General features: G+C 36.6%; 1 protein-coding gene across 4 annotated transcripts in view; it reads right to left on the reverse strand.

Moving 5' to 3' along the window:
• The window catches only part of LOC126506295 (UDP-glucuronosyltransferase 2B17-like), a 252277-nt gene that overhangs the window by 224072 nt on the left and 9611 nt on the right, over nt 1-18594 (reverse strand). Inside the window, exons 4-6 of one of the 4 annotated variants that reach the window (XM_050149756.1) lie at nt 17034-17121; nt 16342-16561; nt 13104-14704 (exon numbers count right to left, since the gene is read on the reverse strand). The exons of the other annotated variants lie outside the window; for them this stretch is intronic. Of the exons in view, the coding sequence (XP_050005713.1) occupies nt 14425-14704; nt 16342-16561; nt 17034-17121 (588 nt within the window). The 3' untranslated portion in view covers nt 13104-14424. Of the gene's footprint in view, nt 1-13103; nt 14705-16341; nt 16562-17033; nt 17122-18594 lie in introns of those variants that run through there. 4 annotated transcript variants of the gene reach the window in all.

Here is an 18594-nt window from a genome sequence, read left to right on the forward strand (position 1 = left end):
GGAGAAAATTTCACAAAGTCCTATTGCTATAGGGAAAACTGTGAACAATCAATGGCTGTCAAGATGGGGAGAGCCAGGTTTCTCCAGTATGACCTCCCTGATCTATTATCCAGTACTCATTGTCAGCCCTAAACATGTGTATATAACCAGCATCAAAAATAGGACTCAGTGGCGTAGTGATATGGTAGAGGGCAAAGCAGGAGTTGAAGGAAGCAGAATTGAGCCTGAAAAGGATGAAAATATAGTACCTGTGTATGGTTTCCTCAAAAATGAAGTATTTCACAAAGGAAAATGATTAATAACACATGTACCAAGTCTGACACAAGCCTTTTTAGGGCATTTAGAACAACCATGACAACCAGAGTTTTGTATTGTGCCGGGGCATCCATGGAAACTAGAGTGCTGTATTGATCCAGGAATACCATGGCAATCATAGTGCTGTGTTGTAGTTGGGAGGTGGTAGCACACAACATTTATCCCTGCAGTCAGGAGGCAGAGACTGGCAGATCTCTGTGAGTTTGGGGCCAGCCTGGTCTACAAGAACTACTTCCAGGACTGGCTCTTAAGCTACAGAGAAACCCGGCAGTGAAAACACAACAGTTTGCTGTATTGTTGTTTGATAAACAGTGTGAACTTTTTGTAAAGGGCAATATGTCATTGATCATTAATGTTTCTTAGTGGTTTTGAAATATTTCTGCTTTAGAAAATGGAACAGGTATAAAACTGAATCAGTAAAAGCCAAGGTAAGAACACAATGCTCCCTATAACAGGCAGTTATTTTACAATGCACACTTTGCTCCTGGAATACAAACACACAATGCCAGCTCAAATTTCATTTTCTTTCAAGCAAAAAATATTTAAAAATTGGTTTTATTTTTGACTTTTCTGAAACAAATCAATTTGCTTCCTATCACTCTTTAGTTTGTTGCTCATGCTTTGGTTTCCCAGAGTCTTAACCAGAAGGTCCTTCTGAGGGACAAACTGGAAGAACCTGGTATTGGGACCTAATGTATCTTCTTTCATAACCTTAAATATTCAAAACACCTGTTAGAAGTTAGACAATAATTTATATAAGATTTCAAAACTTAAAATAATGTATATTAGAAATTTGACAGTGCATAGCTAAATGCCATTTGAATCCCCGGTGTACAAAGCAGGTAAATTGACATTAAACAATAAGAACTATCAAAATATAAGGCAGAGTATGACAATACCATCTATGTTTTTCTTTACATTTAATCAGGTCGAATGTCATTATGGATTTTTATGTGCAGTTATGTGCACACATGAGAGAGTTAATGAAACATGAATATGTTTAAGAAAAGTTTATATGTTCATAAGTCATCTGCAAGGAAGAATGATTAAACTTTATGTGTATTTACTACAATTATTCTAATTTTCCATTATTAATTTCATGTCGGTTTAAAAAAACACAGATCTTACTTATATTCATTCGCCCTATTATTTTAATAGGGTTTCACACTTGTTTTTTGCTATTCATTACTTATTTTGACAAATATTCCACATTTACAATTTTTCTCCATTTACAAGTTCTTTGGAAAAGGTGCCACTATGAATAATCAGAGAATGGAGTTTCTGTCTATCCTATCCTGGCCATAACCTAACAGAGTCCATGTGTTTAAGTTGTCCAGTCACTACGAGTGACTTAGTTGCTGGCATGAAATTCCCCATGCTTGCTTGTGCCCTTCTGCATATTGAGGAGGTTTGCCTCTAGCACAAAAATAACAACCACAAAGAGCAACTGACATAATTTCTTTTAACATATGAAAAAATAAGTCTAATATTACTCATCGTTGTTTGAGGCACCGGTTTTACTTAGGCATTACAGGAAGTGCAGAGCACTTCATCACACGAGTCATATCACTGTCGCGTATTCTGGATATTCCTTTCATGCGGGAAAGGAACCTGTTGTGTTGTTCATAAGTGCTAGTAGCCGTAGATATAATTTAAAATCCTAATGGATGCTGCATCTGACCCATACGATAGATGGCAAAACACTTCAGGGTTAATGCACTTTGTGAAATGCCAAGCAGTTCCATAGTCAGACAACACAAATGGTGCTTATTTTGAAATCCCAAACACCCTTGTAAATGAGAGCTTTACCTACATGTTCAATATCTGTTTGCAACAATAAATTTAAACCTTTCTTCAGGATCTCAGGGAAAACCAGTATGAGGTATTACAAGGAGACTTCATGGGATAGAAACTTAAAATCTAGTTCCTACATACTCCACGTTAAAGTTCAGATGTGGTAAATTATCTTCATATAGCTCATGAAGAGAGTCAGCTGGATTTTCCTGGTATCAATCCTATTTCTACTGGATTATCTCTTAGCTTCCATTTCTTCCTAAATGAAACACACTTACTCTTCTAGGTTAGAAACAAAGTGCCATAGACAATGTTTGACTTTGTGTGGTTCACTAGAAGGACAGGGACCATTTCACCTTCTCATTTACACTGTTCTGTTTTAGGTTTGGCAGATTCTAGAATGGCCGACTCTTTCTCCCCCCCCCCCCCAATGAACAGGGTCCAAAGGGACTGAGATGGTGAACTGTTTCTTTTCCATTCTCTGAGACGTCTCCTAGTTCAGCATTCTCATGAAGAGGGGAGGGAAAAATAGGAAGTCTCTATGCTACTGCTGACCTGGAAGACAGATATTGTTCTATATCTGCTAATAAGGTTTTAAATAAAGTTTCATTTTCCCTGAATATCTAGATTCAAATAAGACTCAAGGAAAAGGTTTAAGTGACCACTGAGAATTTAGTTATATTTGGATAGTTTTGCTCCCAGTATCATCAAACTAGAGAAGTTTAGATTGCACTCACTCACCACGCTTCCCTGAGATCATAATGTTTAGGTCAGGGTTATTATCATCAAAAACACATTCTGTAGAATCTGCCATCTTTATTTTTGTTTCTAACCTGACTAAGGGCAATCATAATACTTCATTTTACATAAAGGAACCTTCCCGTGTCACCCCTTTCCAGACTTGAGTAAACTAAGTAGATAATTGCCTTCCATGAGGACCTCATTTTACCTTTTGTGGAATCTGTGCAAGGGCTGATGCAATTCTGTTGGCCCTATCTTGTGTTGTGTTATTGATCATTGACCCCAGAGAAAACATCATGACACCCTGTTCCCCAGAACTCTGTGCAAACTCTTCCGTTTCCTGTGGATACAGAAATTGTTTTATTCTTGAATATCAATAGCAGATAAAATGCTGTTCGAATCATTACTAATCTAGGAGGAAAATGAAGCATTATTGGAGACATAAGCACTACTGATTAAGCACAGGCTATAATCATTGCTGTCATAATCATCCCGTCCTCATGGGCATCAGCACTGTGTATATTCATATCTTTGAGCAACAAATATTGCAAATGTTCTCTTCTGAAAAAAATTAAATTACATTATGTTCTACCTCAGGCTCCTGGTGTGCCTAGCAATCCCGTAAACTTTCAGTTTGGCATCCTATCTATTATATTACATTTGTGAAGGAAACTTCCTGGACTCAACATGGTGACTCCATGCTACATAACCTGTAGAAAATGACAATTTTCACATATCCAGAACTGGTTAAGCCTTACTAAGACTAGTAGTGTTAGAAAGTTGAATAGTAACTTACAATAGAAGTGCACAACCCATTCAGCCTAGGACAGGAAAACACCAATATCAATACTTACTACAGCCAAAGATGCTGTATAGACACTTCTCAAATACTCTCTTAGAATGATGGTTGTACAGTTACCTAAACACAATAAAAGACAATATTGATAAGTCTCTGTTATTTAAAAACAAGATCCGCTCACTACTTACTTGTGTCATCATTAGGTTAGTGCCTGACAAAAAAGGAAGTTATAGGAGGAACGGTTTTTGTTGGAGCATATTTTGAGCTCTTGAGGTCCATCATGTCATTGAATCCATGAGAATACTCATGTTGGTGAGAGCCTGAACAGCTATTCCTTTTATATTGTGGAACTAAAAGGTAAATATTCTTTGGAAATGCCTCTACAAGTAAATACTTCCTCTTCTAAGTTGACTTTTTGTAGGCTGTAACGTTATGATAATGAAAATAGTAGCCAACACAGGAAATTAATGATAAGTGGCCTTTTTACTTTGATAGCCTCTCTTTAAGGTACATAAGTCTTTGTCTAATGATCTTTCAAAAAGAAATATGGAAAAATCTGGACATATGAAAGTGCAAGACTCTAGAATTCTGTAACCAAATTCTGTGGGACATTTAGATTGTAGTTCAGAAGACCAGAAATTGAAAAAACAAACAAACTGTGAACAGTGTAGGCTGGGTTCATGGAGTTTTGGTAGATGATAATGATTTCATCAGGTTCTGTGTTAGTGACATTTATGTTCCATTCTTATGAAGAATCTGATTGTGTTTTATCTATGTTCTGAGAAATTGAGTAACACTAAATTCATAAGCAATGAAATATGTTGTTTATTAGAAGAAATTTAGAGACTGTTTCACACCTGACCTACTTTTAGATGCAAATATGGAATCTGAACTCTGAAATCTTATTTGTTTGAATGGCACCAATGTCAGTGAACACAAAGAATGTGGCAGTTCCTGTACTAGGGAGGAGCAGGCCATGAGACACTCCTGTCATACTTATTTTGTAGGGGTAATTGCTTATCCATTGTCCTTAGAGGATGTTTGTTGCCTAGACAATAAACCTTAAGTGTTTTTCAGAGTCTTTTTTTTTTGACAAATTGCTCCTTGTTTTGGGTTATGTAGACGAAGTGAACTTATGATCATATACATGCGTGACTTAACAAGAGAGAACTGACTTCCAAAGATGGACCTCTATTAGGCTCATCTTCCTGCTATTTTCCCCAGACCAATGGCTTTCCCAACCTTTAACTTGTCATTAGGTTTTAATGAGCGATAATTGTGATGCCTTCATGTGCCAATTTTCTCTGAGATAAAATCTTGTTGTACGAGGGTCTTCTTTCTATGTGTTGCTGTCATTGGTCAAATAAAGAAACTGCCTAGGCCATTTAATAGGGCAGAACTTAGATAGGCAGGGAAGACAGGACTGGATATTGGGAGAAAGAAGGCAGAGATAGAGAGCTGCCATGAAATCGCCAGAGTCAGACAAGCTGAATCTTTCCCAGTAAGCCATGACTGACCTCGTGATGCTACACAGAATACGAGATATGGGTTAGAGCAAGTTGTGAGGGTTAGTCAAGAAGAGGCTACATATAATGGGCTAGGCAGTGTTTAAAAGAATACAGTTTTTACAACAAAATCTTCCATCTTTTAGGGAAGTTCCTTAAGATCAAGAATATCTTGAGAAAAGAAAAACATTTCATCCTACAGGAAAGCTCTCTAGACTCAGGATGTTCTGATGGATACTGAAACATCCTATCCTCTAAGACAGCTTCTTGAGTCTAGGAAGTTAACAACTCAAAAAATTTCAAGAACTCTCTGAGACCAACTAGATTCACTTGACCCTCTATAACATCTTATAAACAGTAAGAATTATTATGATATACTGTCTTACAAGATAAATAACCTGAAGGAAGGAGAGACAATCCAAGCTGTCTGGAAGAGTTTTAGGACAACTGAGCAGCTTTGTAGAGACATTTTCTAACCTGTCAAGCTGCCTTCATGTTGTGCAATGAGCTCAAGTTTTCAAGAGTCCGTGAGACTGATGATAGGGACTTTAAGTTTTAGTTGCAACAGAACAACCACAAAATTGTTTGAGCATAGTAAAATTTGTTGAAGAATACCTATATAGGAGACATATTAATATATGGATACATTAACATATCTAATATGGGCCTATTAGAAACAGCCACAAAGGATCGACTGTTCAAAGGATTATATCTGATATCAATTATATGATAATAAAGAGTTATAGGATGAGAATAGGATTAACAAACAGATACAACATTTTAGAAGTTAAGTTTCATTTAAGAATGGCAAATAAACTATTCAAATATTTCAAACAAATATCATTTTAAATTTTATTAGTATTCAGAGACATGTTCTCATGCTTATCAAAGACATTCCCAATAGTAACTGAGAAAATAATAGAGCTATTTAAATTGTCCCTCAAGAAAATTATTCACATGTTTGGACTAGCAAACTCTATTCAAACTGATAATGGGACTCATCTTCCTTTGCTTCCTCTTCCTTTTCTCCATCTGTCCCTTCTTTAGAGACAGTGTTTCATATACAGCATCCAAGCTAACCTTATAAATCTTATAAATTTTAAGAGTAAACATTTCTTTTCCCTTGATAAAACTGAATCATCTTACTGAGGACCCTGATGGGCTCTGATGTCTATCAGCCAGTGTAAATAAAGTTTTCTGCCTGAAGGATGATTCAATTTTGAAACTTCTCTCCAACCCATCTTCTCCAGTTCCTCTAGCTATGTAGACATCTGTCTTTAAAATTCTGGTCTTCTTGCTTATACCAACTATGTGCTGGGCTAATTTGAATAGGCAACTTCTTTCAGCTCCAAGTTTTGCTTCTAAAGTCACAAAATGGTGAATGAAACATTGCAAATAACTTGGAATATGCATGTGTAGTAGAAACCTTACTTGATAAGAAAAGTGAAAAGATGAACTATGTCTTTATTTGAGGCACAGGTTTTCTTTGTATCTTTGGAGTCTGGCCTGGAACTCACTTTGTAGACCACACTGGCCTCAAATGCACAGAGATCTGATTACTTCTGCCTCCCAAGTGCTGGGGTTAAAGTCATGTACCACCACTGCTCTGCATTAAAAGGGAATTTTTAATATTGTTTATAGACCTTGTTGCAGTCAGATAAATTTAAAATTGTTTCTCTTCTCTGAATTAGAGTGTCACACTTAAAAGGACGTTGTGAGGGTATAAATCTTCATCAAGACCTAAACCCAAAAGGTTTAACAAGGACAATAATTTACACTGTTCTCCTCATTGCTCAGATCCAAAGAAAACCTGCATTGTAGATTAAAATAAAATAGTCAAATCTATTGGCTGAAGGGATTTCCTCACAAGCCTGATTAAATTTATATCTTATAGGCCACACTATAACCATTCCCAATGCCCTACCCAAAGAGCAAGCTATGCCCCATAGCCTGTGTCTCCTCGGCCTCTTCCACACCGCACAGGCCACATATTAACAAGTTGTTAGTGCAGAAACTCCTTCTCATAAACACTGAGAAGTAGATACATCCCTTTGCCTGTTGGGACTGAATCATTTCACTGAAAAAACACAGCTGTTTTCAGATACTCAACTCTCTGCCAGTTTTAAAGTTCTTGCTGAAGGATTATTCAACTTTGGACCTTCTCTTAAACCCCTGTTTTCCTATCCCTTCCAAATAATCTTCAATACATATTTTGAGTCCTCTTGGAATTGTGTATAAGAAACACCATTTAGCCCGTGTGGAAGCTTGTATCAACCCTTTAAGTCAGAAAATGATTAGGATTTTCTGTTTTATTAATCCTAATTAATTCTAATAACTTAATTCTGAGCTAGGATTAAGCAGTACATACAGAAATTGCATCAGATAGTAAGCACTTGACATTAGTATTATTTCTTTGGTTTGTAAATATAAAATGCATACCTTAATTTGTAGATATATTTTGTAAGCTGACAGCCTACAAATAGATCTTACTACAAAGAATGAAGCCCAAATTTTTTACTTAGCATATAACATGTTCCACAGAGAAGAAAAATTTTACCCTTCTTCATATTCTGCTTCTCTTAGCCAACATTTACAGAATCCTGAACTCAATGTTTAGATACATGGACAAACGTTACTCTCATCCTTAACCAGAGAAGCCCCTCTTTACAATGAACAAGTATAAATGAAGCATGTCTGCTCAATATGCTGAGAATGAGTGGCAACTGAATGCTCATCTCAAGACAGGGTATTTATATAACCAACTCCAGAAATGCCTTCATTATCATCTTAATGTTGTATTGCTTTTATAGGCAAAACTACCACTATGTGAATGATGCTTCCAGATTTTGAGATATGATAAGTATGTGCCCCAAAGACCTTGGACAACAGCTGTATCTGAAGATATACAAACCCTAACTAAATACATTTCTGGGCTCCTTTTTTCTGTGAAGGAGCACTTTGTTTAGTAGTCTTCAGTTAGAGTCTTTCTTTTCTAATTGCTTTGAGTTTTCATAAGATAGAGCTTTCAATGTGTGAGTTATGCCTCAAAGCACTGTTTGAGTGCGACCAGTAAAAGGCACATGATTCCTTCCTAATGGTGCTAACCTCTTCAACAATTACAACTACTTATTCAATACCCTTCTTGCTGGTTTCTTAAAATTTTCTTATACTGCTTTCCTTGCCAATTTTCCCATTTTTCATAACTGTCTACTATATCTCAGTGCAGATCTGAATTAAAGCAGCAAGAAGTTGTGATACCATGTTCTGATGCAATTTGTCTTAAAATTTCTTCTGCCAAACAAATGACTTCCCTACTATTTAATTTGTCTTCATTCAGCATCTAGGCACATGGGCAGAATCAGCTAGATTCTTTGGCAAAATACGACTTAAATGGCCTAGAATCCAGTTGCCCTTAGAGTCGTCCTTCCTTTCTGTACTCTGGTGAGTCAAGCCTCAGTTTACATTTTCCCTACATTCTATTCTTCCTGATTTCTACTACAATAGCCCAATAGCCCATTAATCTCTACTTACACCGTTCTGATTCAACCCCTCCATATTCCTCTTGTAATTAGTCCCTGAAGAAACATGATCAGACTTATCACCTCAATAGCCCTACTTCTTGGTACCATTTTTTGCATTATGTACATTTTTTGGTGCTGTGACACTTTTATGTCAAGAACAAGCATTAAATTCGCTCAGGATTTCATTTGATTTCCACAGATAATAATGGTATTATCTCTTCTCAATTAGCTGTGTGCCTGTGTGTTTGTGAATAAATCTTATTAAACTTCTTGATGTAGTAAACCAAGTAATATACAGAGAAAACAGTGAAAACTAGAAGATATGAATACTTCTTCCATTTTACTTATTAGTTAAAATCTTGTTTAATTTTTTATTTTTGTTTATATTTTATACATGCAAAGCTCTATTATATCCAAAGGAATATCCTTTTGGGTACTTTCTACATCATATCTAAAATTAAATTAACAAAGCACTAGAACTTCTTATTAATGAAGTAGATGAGTATTAGTCCTATGTATTCTACTGGATTCTGTGTTATGGTGTTGCAATGATATTGGAGAGATCATAAAAAAATTTGTCATATCTTTTAGTTAGTACTTTGCTGTGGCCAATCTTTTCTGCTAATGCATAATATGTCATGGTAACTACATTGCCTATAAGCATAGCATGATTCTATAGGCCAACAGTACAAGACATAACCACACCCATTGTCCACATGAGTTCCCATCTGTATTCATAACTTACCAGTTCAAATCCAAAGCAATGAGAATATGGCCATCATATATGGAAGGCATGAAAAGTACTACATAGTAGACATTTCTTTATTTTAGAATTATTTCTACTCCTTTGATCTTTTGTGAACATTCCCCAAATTTTGGTTGAAATGATTATATGTAAATTGCATAAAATCATCTCCAATGTCAATAATTTTTATGGTAGACCTGTCAGAACTGACCAAGTGCTAGATTCAAAAGATGCCCTGATAAAGGTATAGGTTTATACAAGAAATTATAGGTAAATTTTATTTGGTGCAAATAATGAAAGACATAAAGCAAGACATATAAAGTGGACATTTTATAAACTCATGGAAAAAAGGAACTCTTTTAAAATTTACTTACTCTTTTTTATAATGATTAAATGCTAGTTGATATGTGTAAGATTGGCTCTGAATTCAAATATGGAAAGCACCCTTTACTACTCATTAACAGAAGTAATAGAGATGGCAGAATTCAAACTCACAGAAACCACACAACTACGTATACATAATCTCATGTCAATAAAAAGAAACTAGCTCCTAATGTGGGAAGCCTTTCTGTATATGTGTTGTTTTTCTTGGTTAATGACCAAAGAATCCTCTTGGTCTATGATAGGTCAGAGGAGAGCAAGACAGAAATTGCAAGCAGAAATAGAGGAAAAAGTAAGGTACAGCCATTGCCAGTAAACCACGAGCCTCATGGTAAAATATAAAATAATAGAAATGGGTTAATTTAAGATATAAGAGCTAGCTAGAAATAGGTTTAAGCTATTGGGCAAAGAATATTGCAATTAATATAGTTTCTGTGTGATTATTTTGGGTCTGGGTGGTCAGGAAATGAACATGCAGTTTCCACCTACAAGTTCTGGCATAAATCAAGAAGTTGGAAACTAACCCTAAAACATCACACAAGTAAGCAAGTAAGAAAATCTAACACAATAATGGGAACACAATCAGCGTGTTGTAGGGAGGTCCCTTGTTTTCCCAGCTGCTCAGCCCCAAATAACCACACAGAAACTGTATTAATTAAACCACTGCTTGACCTATTAGCTCTTGCTTCCTATTGGCTAGTTCTTATATTCTAATTTAACCCATTTCTATCAATCTGTGTATTGCCATATGTCTGTGGCTTACTAATAAGATTCTGTCAGGAGTCTGTCTCTGGTGGGCTACAAGGCTTCTCCTTGACTCTACCTTCTTTCTCCCAGAATTCAGTTTAGTTTTTCCCGCCTACTTCTATTCTGCCCTGCCAGAATACAGAAGACAGATTCTTTATAAACTAATAATATTCAAAGCATATAGAAGGGAATCCCACATAATCAGCACTTGCGTGTACCTAGCTTAAACATAGCTTTCAGGTGTTACAGACTGTCATGATCTTGTTAGTAGTCGCTAACTGGAGGGAGGATCTTCATGAATATTTAATAATCAACACTGCACATATACACACTAAAAGAAAGGAACCCACTAAAATTCTACTTTGTGATTTGTGATTTTTCTGCAACAAGAGAGAGAGGCTAAGACAGAGAAGACAAAGAAGAGAAAGAAGTACATCTGAAGATAATCTTAACTAATGTTAAATTTTCAGCTCAGCGGAGTGAATTACCAGACAGGGAATTAGTATATACACAAGAGTGTAAAAAAGACGCAATGGATTTAATATATCCTCAGGTCAAATTCTCAAATTCCTATAGTCATACATTAATTCCACTTGATTTCTCAGAACTGTGAGCTCTAATCAGAAACAGAAAACAATAAACGCAGAGTTATTTTGCAGGTATTTAATCTTAGCACATCACTAGGACGATAATCTAAAGGTTAGTGTGTATTTTCTCAAAATATTATGTGTACTTTGGTACTATAATGGACTTTATGAATGCCTTTGATTTTACCTTTTGCTTTTACTAATTATTTTATATTTTCCTACTTCAGACAAAGATAAAGATATTCTTTCTTATATGGCTGATTTGGGTGCCTTAAATACATTTGGTTGCATAGGTACCTGGACTCAGAGTATATTCTGTCCACCATTCTCTAGTATAGGGACATGACTGCTCTAATATACAAGCAGGAGAAATATGGTCTGATTGTAGATCACATGCCATGACCCTCCTGAGAAGATCTCCTCAAGCCTTTGTGTTGAGGACTTTGAACCTAGACTGTGTGACCATAGCTTTCCTTACCATCGAACTTCCAACACTGTTGCTAAGCACACAGGTTCTCCTTGTTTCTCAGGGTATTTCTGGACTCCCTCCTGTGTCGGCCTGACACAGCTGAAGGTCATCACCATGGCATGTGTCCAGACCATAGATAGTTTACTAAGCATCCTCATGGGAGGAGATTCCCCAATGGAACCCTGCAGCAGCATTTTCTGACTGGCAACTGTTTCATGCTTGGTGAGGTATCTGTTACACTTTTATTAACAAGATATTATAAGAAATTTTTGCTGTGAATAAATCGAGTATATTCAAAAGAAAAATCTTATGTAGACATCCTAATTGCTGAGCTCCTCACAGCCCACTGGCCATGCTCTCTACATCCTTATTTCTAATTGTTTACCTAATTCAAAACGGTACAGCTGATGAGCAAAGTGCAATTTTGAGAGCAACATTCAAACTTAACCCTAAACTTTAATCTTTGAAAAAAATGCTAACAGGAGAAACATTTTTTTGCCAAAGAATGCATTTCCTAATTAATAAAATATAGAACTTTCTTTGTCTCGTTCAACATTTTCATAGGAAACAGCAGGATCAAGATCGTTATGGGAAACCCAGATAACAGCAGACCTGAGCTAGTGGGAGCTCATGACTCTGGACCAACAGGTATGGAGCCTGCAGTGGACAAACCTAGGCCCTCTGAATGTGGGTGACAGTTGTAAAGTTTTGTATTTTTGTGGGGTGCCTAGCAGTGGGACCATGACCTATCCCTGATGCTTGAGCTGGATCCTTGGAACCTATTTCCTGTATTGGGATGCCTTGTCCAGCTTTGATGGATCAGGGAGATCTTCGTTCTGTCTCAACTCGATAGTCCATGCTGTGCTGACTCCCATGGAGGACTTGCCTCTTTTAATAGAGGAGGCACAGATGGAGGGTAGAAAGGAGGTGAATGAAGGGGGGGGGAAACTGTGGTTTCTGTGGAAAATAAATGAAAAAAATAAAATCAAACAAAAAATTAAAGTAAAATCAACAGATAAAACAAAACAAAAAGAAAAAACTACATTTACATCTTTTCCCATTATTTACAACACAATATCATTCTTTTCTTCAAGTCTTCTTAACATTGTCTTTCCTGTTCTGAGGCAATCATCAGTAGGATATTATGATGAGATGTATGAAATTTGTCAGTTATTGATTTTTGAATTAATTGTTGAACTAACTCCCTCAAACACAGTAACTACACAACACCCAGCTGAATATGAGGAGGGCTTTGCGGATGAGATCCATACTTGCTTAAATTTTTGTCACACTATTATTTCATAAAAGAATAACAGTTATTTCCTTGTTTAAATTTTTCCCACAATTTTTTATTGATTCTTTGAATTTCATATCATACACTGCAGCCACACCCATTTTCAGGTTTTTCAGTTCTGCCTTCCACCCTTGTAACTTCCCTCCCCAAAAGACAATAGAAAATTAAAATTACAAAAAAGTCTCATGGTAGAAGGTGCAGTGTCTCACAGTGTGTCAAACGGTGTACTCTTTAAACAAACAGCTTTACTTGTGAATGTTCACTGCAATGAGTCATTGGACTGGTTCAAGGACTCTGGGCTCTGCTACACTACCGATGCTGGATCCTCTCTGAGACTCCTCTGGGCTCTCATGTTGCTTCCCTGTGTCATGGAGATCCTGCGACTTTGGTTCTGCAGGACCTGTCCCTTGAACTCCAGCAGCTCATAGATGTGCTATTTGCTGTGTGGACCAGCTCAAAGCTGAGGATCTGGTCCTGAGTGTTAGCTGAGTTCGTCACCAAGGCTAGGTCTCCCATGATGCCCAGGCAAGGTGTGAGGCAGGCTTTCCTGTACCCACACCATGAGGGCTAGCACTTTCTCACCCATGCCACAGAGTTCTCTGGCACTGCCCAGATAAGGGGGCTGGACCAGCTTTCCTACACTATGTCATGAGGTCAGATCGTTCACCTTCGTTCACAGCCATGTTGCAGCATGAGCTCACCTTAGTATTGTGGCCAGCAATTGGTGGATCTAGCTCTCCCATGCCCACACCATCGGGGCCAGCTCTCCCACACTGCCCAGGCTAGGAACAGGGCCATCTTTTTTGCACTTGTATCACTGCTGGTGCTACTGTGTGGTGGCTGGATCAACTCAGCACCGTACTCAGACAACATCATGGCCTTAAATGGGAGCCCAGACCAAGGAGGTCCACATTGCATGGACATTGTCACAGACCCCTGCTACAGAAGGGCCATGGCCCTCTGCCGCAGCACAGGTCCAGATAACACCATGGCCTCAGATAGCAGTGCAGGCCTCTCTCATCAGGCCGTTCCTTGCTGCCTTCACATCTACTGTCCCACCTGTCTTCACAGAGAACAAACTGCTCCCACTTCCCTTTCTCTCTCACCTCTCCACCACATGTTTGCTCATCATAATGCTGCATGCCCTGAATAATGGTGAGGCCACTCCTTAGTTTTTAAATTTTCATTTTTGTTTGTTTTTGTTTGATAAAGAAGAGGGTTTATTTCATCTCCTAGCTCCCTGTCCATTGCTGAGGAAAAGTAGGCCAGGGGTTCAAGGCAGGACTCAGGAGGCAGAACTGAAGCAGATACCATGGAGGAACTCTGCTTACTAGCTTGTTCCTTATCATTTGCTCAGCTTTTTTTCTTTTCATTATGTCTTTTATTTTGTGAGATTATAATTGCATTATTTCTCCTTTCCCCTTTAATGAAGATATGCCTTGATAGAGTGATCAGTGAATGTTCAGAAGGCCATTCATAAACTAGAACGATGCTGAAATGGAGTTGATGTGCCTTCTCAATGAGCTCTACTCTCTCTTCGTTTTCTTTCCCGTCTTTACAAACTTTCGATAAATGAATAAGAAGGATTTTATGGAAAGGAAAGCTATGGCTGCCACACAGGCCAGTAGGAATCCAATCACATCCAGAGAGTGGTACTGGTACCAGGTGAGGTTGTGTGCAAGTGGCCTCAGGTGCTTGGCCCCTTTGTGGCGCATGACAAACTCAATCCAGAAGATGACTCTGTCCAGGGGTTTCATGGGCTGGTCATGATGAATGGTTGAAAGCCACATAGCGTTCTCTTTATAGCTGAAAGTAAGAAAATAGACATCAACCTATATAAATTATGAAAAAATGCACTTGTACAATTTTTGTGTATTCTTTATGTTCATGACTAGGAAGATTTCCAGAGGCATGACTGAGCTCCCTGACCATGCAAGATTAAACATGTAAAAAAATGAAAAAAATCCATCAAAAATTTCTAAAGTAGAGTTTCGACAGAGCTACGCCTTAAATTCAAAATATACTAAAATGAGATATTATTTGAGTATGTTAAACTTCAGTTACCCATAAGCAATTAATAGTAAACTTTGTGACCAAACTGTATACTAGTGTCAGGATGCATAAGTATAAGACAAATTTTTCTCTTGTCTCCATGTTTGTGCATATCTGTATAAAGGTGATCAAGATTGAAATGAGATTTTTGTGGAACATATAGCAATCGTTAGTGGTCATTATTGCAAATATGTTCTGTTTCTTATTAATTAGCTCTGATAGTTTTTTCTCACTTCTTTTATGCATTTCTAATTAATGTTATCACATATTTGATAAAATTGATAGGAAGAATAATTTTCTTCCCTGTTACTGTACTGGGATTTCTTATTAATTTCATTACTCTTATTGTTAAATAGAATTACAATAAATTCTCACTATTACTTTTAAATATATATATGTGTGTGTGTGTGAAAACGTGTGATTGTGTGTGTGTATATATGTGTTATGAGATCTGCTGGAGTTAGAGTTACAGACGTTTGTAACCAACTGATGTAAGTGTTGGGAACAGAACTCCGGTCCTCTGCTATGGTAGACCTTATCTTATCCACAAAGCCATCTTTCAAGCCTAATTGTTGCTATTATTTTTGATACTCATTTCTTGTTATCATTGTAATGTTAGAAGTAAGACTTGTAAAAATTTTGCATTGAAGTATTGTGGGTGTATTTGATTCTAATGCTGAAATAATTATTGATGAGTATAAAAAGGAGAAGGGTAATATAGAGACATGACTCATCAACTCTAATGCCAGTTTTATGTAGCACAATTAGCAATTGTAATATAGAAATCTTAGGGTTTCTTTATTTACAGAGTAAAATGAGAACATTATGTATTTATTCTCATTAAATAATCCTCATTTTTTACTTATAATTTACACATGCTATTTCAATTCAGAAAGTTACAACTTCCGTAATAGTTACCTATCTCTTCCGCAGCATTCAGGTTTCTCTGTTGTAATATTTTCCTTTGGCTTCTAGGTAACATCTGTCACCATTCCTAACATTTCTTTTCACTTCACTTATTGGCTACTTAAGATTTATATTATCCTTAAATATCTGACCAATTACTTACCTAAAAGAATTAAAATTAAAAATTGGCCAGAGCTAGTGGCATATGCCTATTGGCCAAGCAGTTTAGAGGATGAAGTAGAAAGATTGCACATTTAGGACCAGTCTGATTTTCATAGGAAAGAAACATAGAGCACAACATGGACACAAAAAGTAGTATCAAAAAGAGAGAAAAACCTATGACACTGATTCATACCCTAATTTGTCTCTGTACCTTCCATTATTCTTGCCTTCAGGATAATGGTTGCCCCTTTGACCTTCAGTAGGAATCACAATTAATGATAAACAAATAACAACATATATATATTTCAAAAGGTTATACTCACGAAGGATTATCTATGACGGCCTTCAATGCATTGAGCAAATCTGCCCTTGTCATTGTTCTGAAATCTAACGAAACAGCTGCTCCTTTGGCTACTATGTAGGCAATGTTATCATGTTGCTCGCCAAACAAAGGAATGCCAATCATAGGGATTCCAAAATGGATCGCCTCATAGATTCCATTGGCTCCACCATGAGTTACAAAGGCTTTGGTTTTTGGATGACCTAGAATAACATGAATTCAGGTTGACATTAATTAGCAGTCTTAGACATGAATTGAGAAATGTGCACTATCTGGAACTGAAAGGAGATTTTCTACATGAAGATTCTTTTTTAATTAATTAAATATATTAGTTTAGTTTACATCAATACTGCTGTTTCCCCTCCCTCCTCATCCCAAGAAAACCTATGTGAATATTCTTATACTCATAACCTCAGTGAAATGTTTTCTTGTCTCAGAGCAAGAAGAAACTAAATTTCCAGAGAGATATTTTGCAGAATTGCTTTGGACTTGAGAGTTGAACTATGAAATTCGAATTTCCAGTTGAACACATTGGGTACATGGTAGCTAAGAGAAAATGAGTATTAAAAAGACCAACTGCATACCAGAACTTATCTTAAATAAATAATACATCCGCTAAGTGTAATATAAAGGATTTTGAAGTCAACTAGGATAGGTTTGTTACGAGAAGCTTACCTAGAAGGTCATTCTGTGGGAGCCATTTGTAAACTCTGGTATTGGATCCTAAGGTGTCTGGTGTTTTGCCCTCAAATCTCCAAAGAACCTGTTAAAGATTAGATAATCTTTATTTCTGGAGCCAAATTTAGCATTATATAGACTGAATAAGATATATCTAGGAATATAGATGTATCTACATATGCATAAACATATGTGGCAACATTAATAAAAATGGTGCTATGAATATGAAAGAGAGCAGGGAGCATGGATATGACAGGGTTTGGAGCAAGCCAGGAAAATGACAAATAATGTAATTATATTATAATTTCAAAAACAGAAACTGCAGAAATAGATCTTTTTAAGTTTAAATATAATATAGCTAAATACCTCCCATAGGAGGGATGAAAACATCAGAAACGGTAAATAATGAGAACTCTGGAGAGACTGAGAAGAAGATTGTTCCAGCAATGTCTATGTTTATTATTACATTCAGACTGGTTAAACATAATCATCATTTTCTAGGCAGAGATGCAAAGATAACAATATTGATGCCAGACTTCAGTTTGTAATCAATCTATTCTTTTGTTAGAAGATGTTATTCAAGGAAGTGCTGCTAAAGTATTGCCGTTTCCTCTCTTCAGTGCCCTTTTAGGTTACACACAGAAACTGGGGATTTATACTGCCTCAAACAGTTGGGCTTTTATTGGGCTGCAGTAGTTTATCCATGAATGCAATCACAATTCATACAGGAGTTTTTGATGAAGATTAATCAGGGTAAATTGTAGTACCTACAAATTGGTCATTTAAGACAGAAGAAAAATTGCAGTTTTTAGTCTTGTCTGTACAGCCCTTGACAAAGAAATGTGCTTTGTGAGCAAAGACTCAGTACAAATAAGACTGTAGAATTAAACATCTTATTAAAGGAAAATTATAGACCATTATTGTGATTAAAATTAAAGGGAAATGTTTACAGTATTAATTAGATATGATGGGACTGATGTTTCTATTATAACCATGGAATAATGGCAACCAAATGGCTCATATTGGGGGGGGGAATTAAACCCTGATGTGGTTGAGAACTATGTGGTATCAAACAGAATACTACAAAATTACAAGGTATGAGTCCAGAAGACATAATGGAAGTCCTGCAGCCTTACGTTACTCGTGTTCTGATTATTTTTTTTAAAGATATTTCCTACAACAGACTCATGCAGAGATCTATATTCCCAATCTAATGATACCCATTCTTCGGAATCAAACTTTTAATGGAAGATTGGGTTGTCAAAAATGAAAAGGAATAGGAAAAGAGTTGTAATGGATTATGAGACTGATATTCCCACGTGGAAAAAATACTAAGTATGACTTAGGTTTTTAAAAGGAGTCAAAAATTATATAAAATCATAATGACATGGCTCAGGATGTTCTACATAAATATGGGATTATTACTACACCTGAAAAAGTACAGCAGTGAGGCGTTGTGTAATATCTGGGGTAACTAGTTACTAGAACAACTGCTAAGCAACACTCCACCTCCCACATAAATTTCCATTAGACAATTTAAAAACATTCAATGCCTTTC

This window comes from Alexandromys fortis, unplaced genomic scaffold (assembly GCF_014885135.2).
Source record: "Alexandromys fortis isolate MF-2015 unplaced genomic scaffold, M_Fortis_MF-2015_v1.1 scaffold_0, whole genome shotgun sequence".
Taxonomy (NCBI): Eukaryota; Metazoa; Chordata; class Mammalia; order Rodentia; family Cricetidae; genus Alexandromys; species Alexandromys fortis.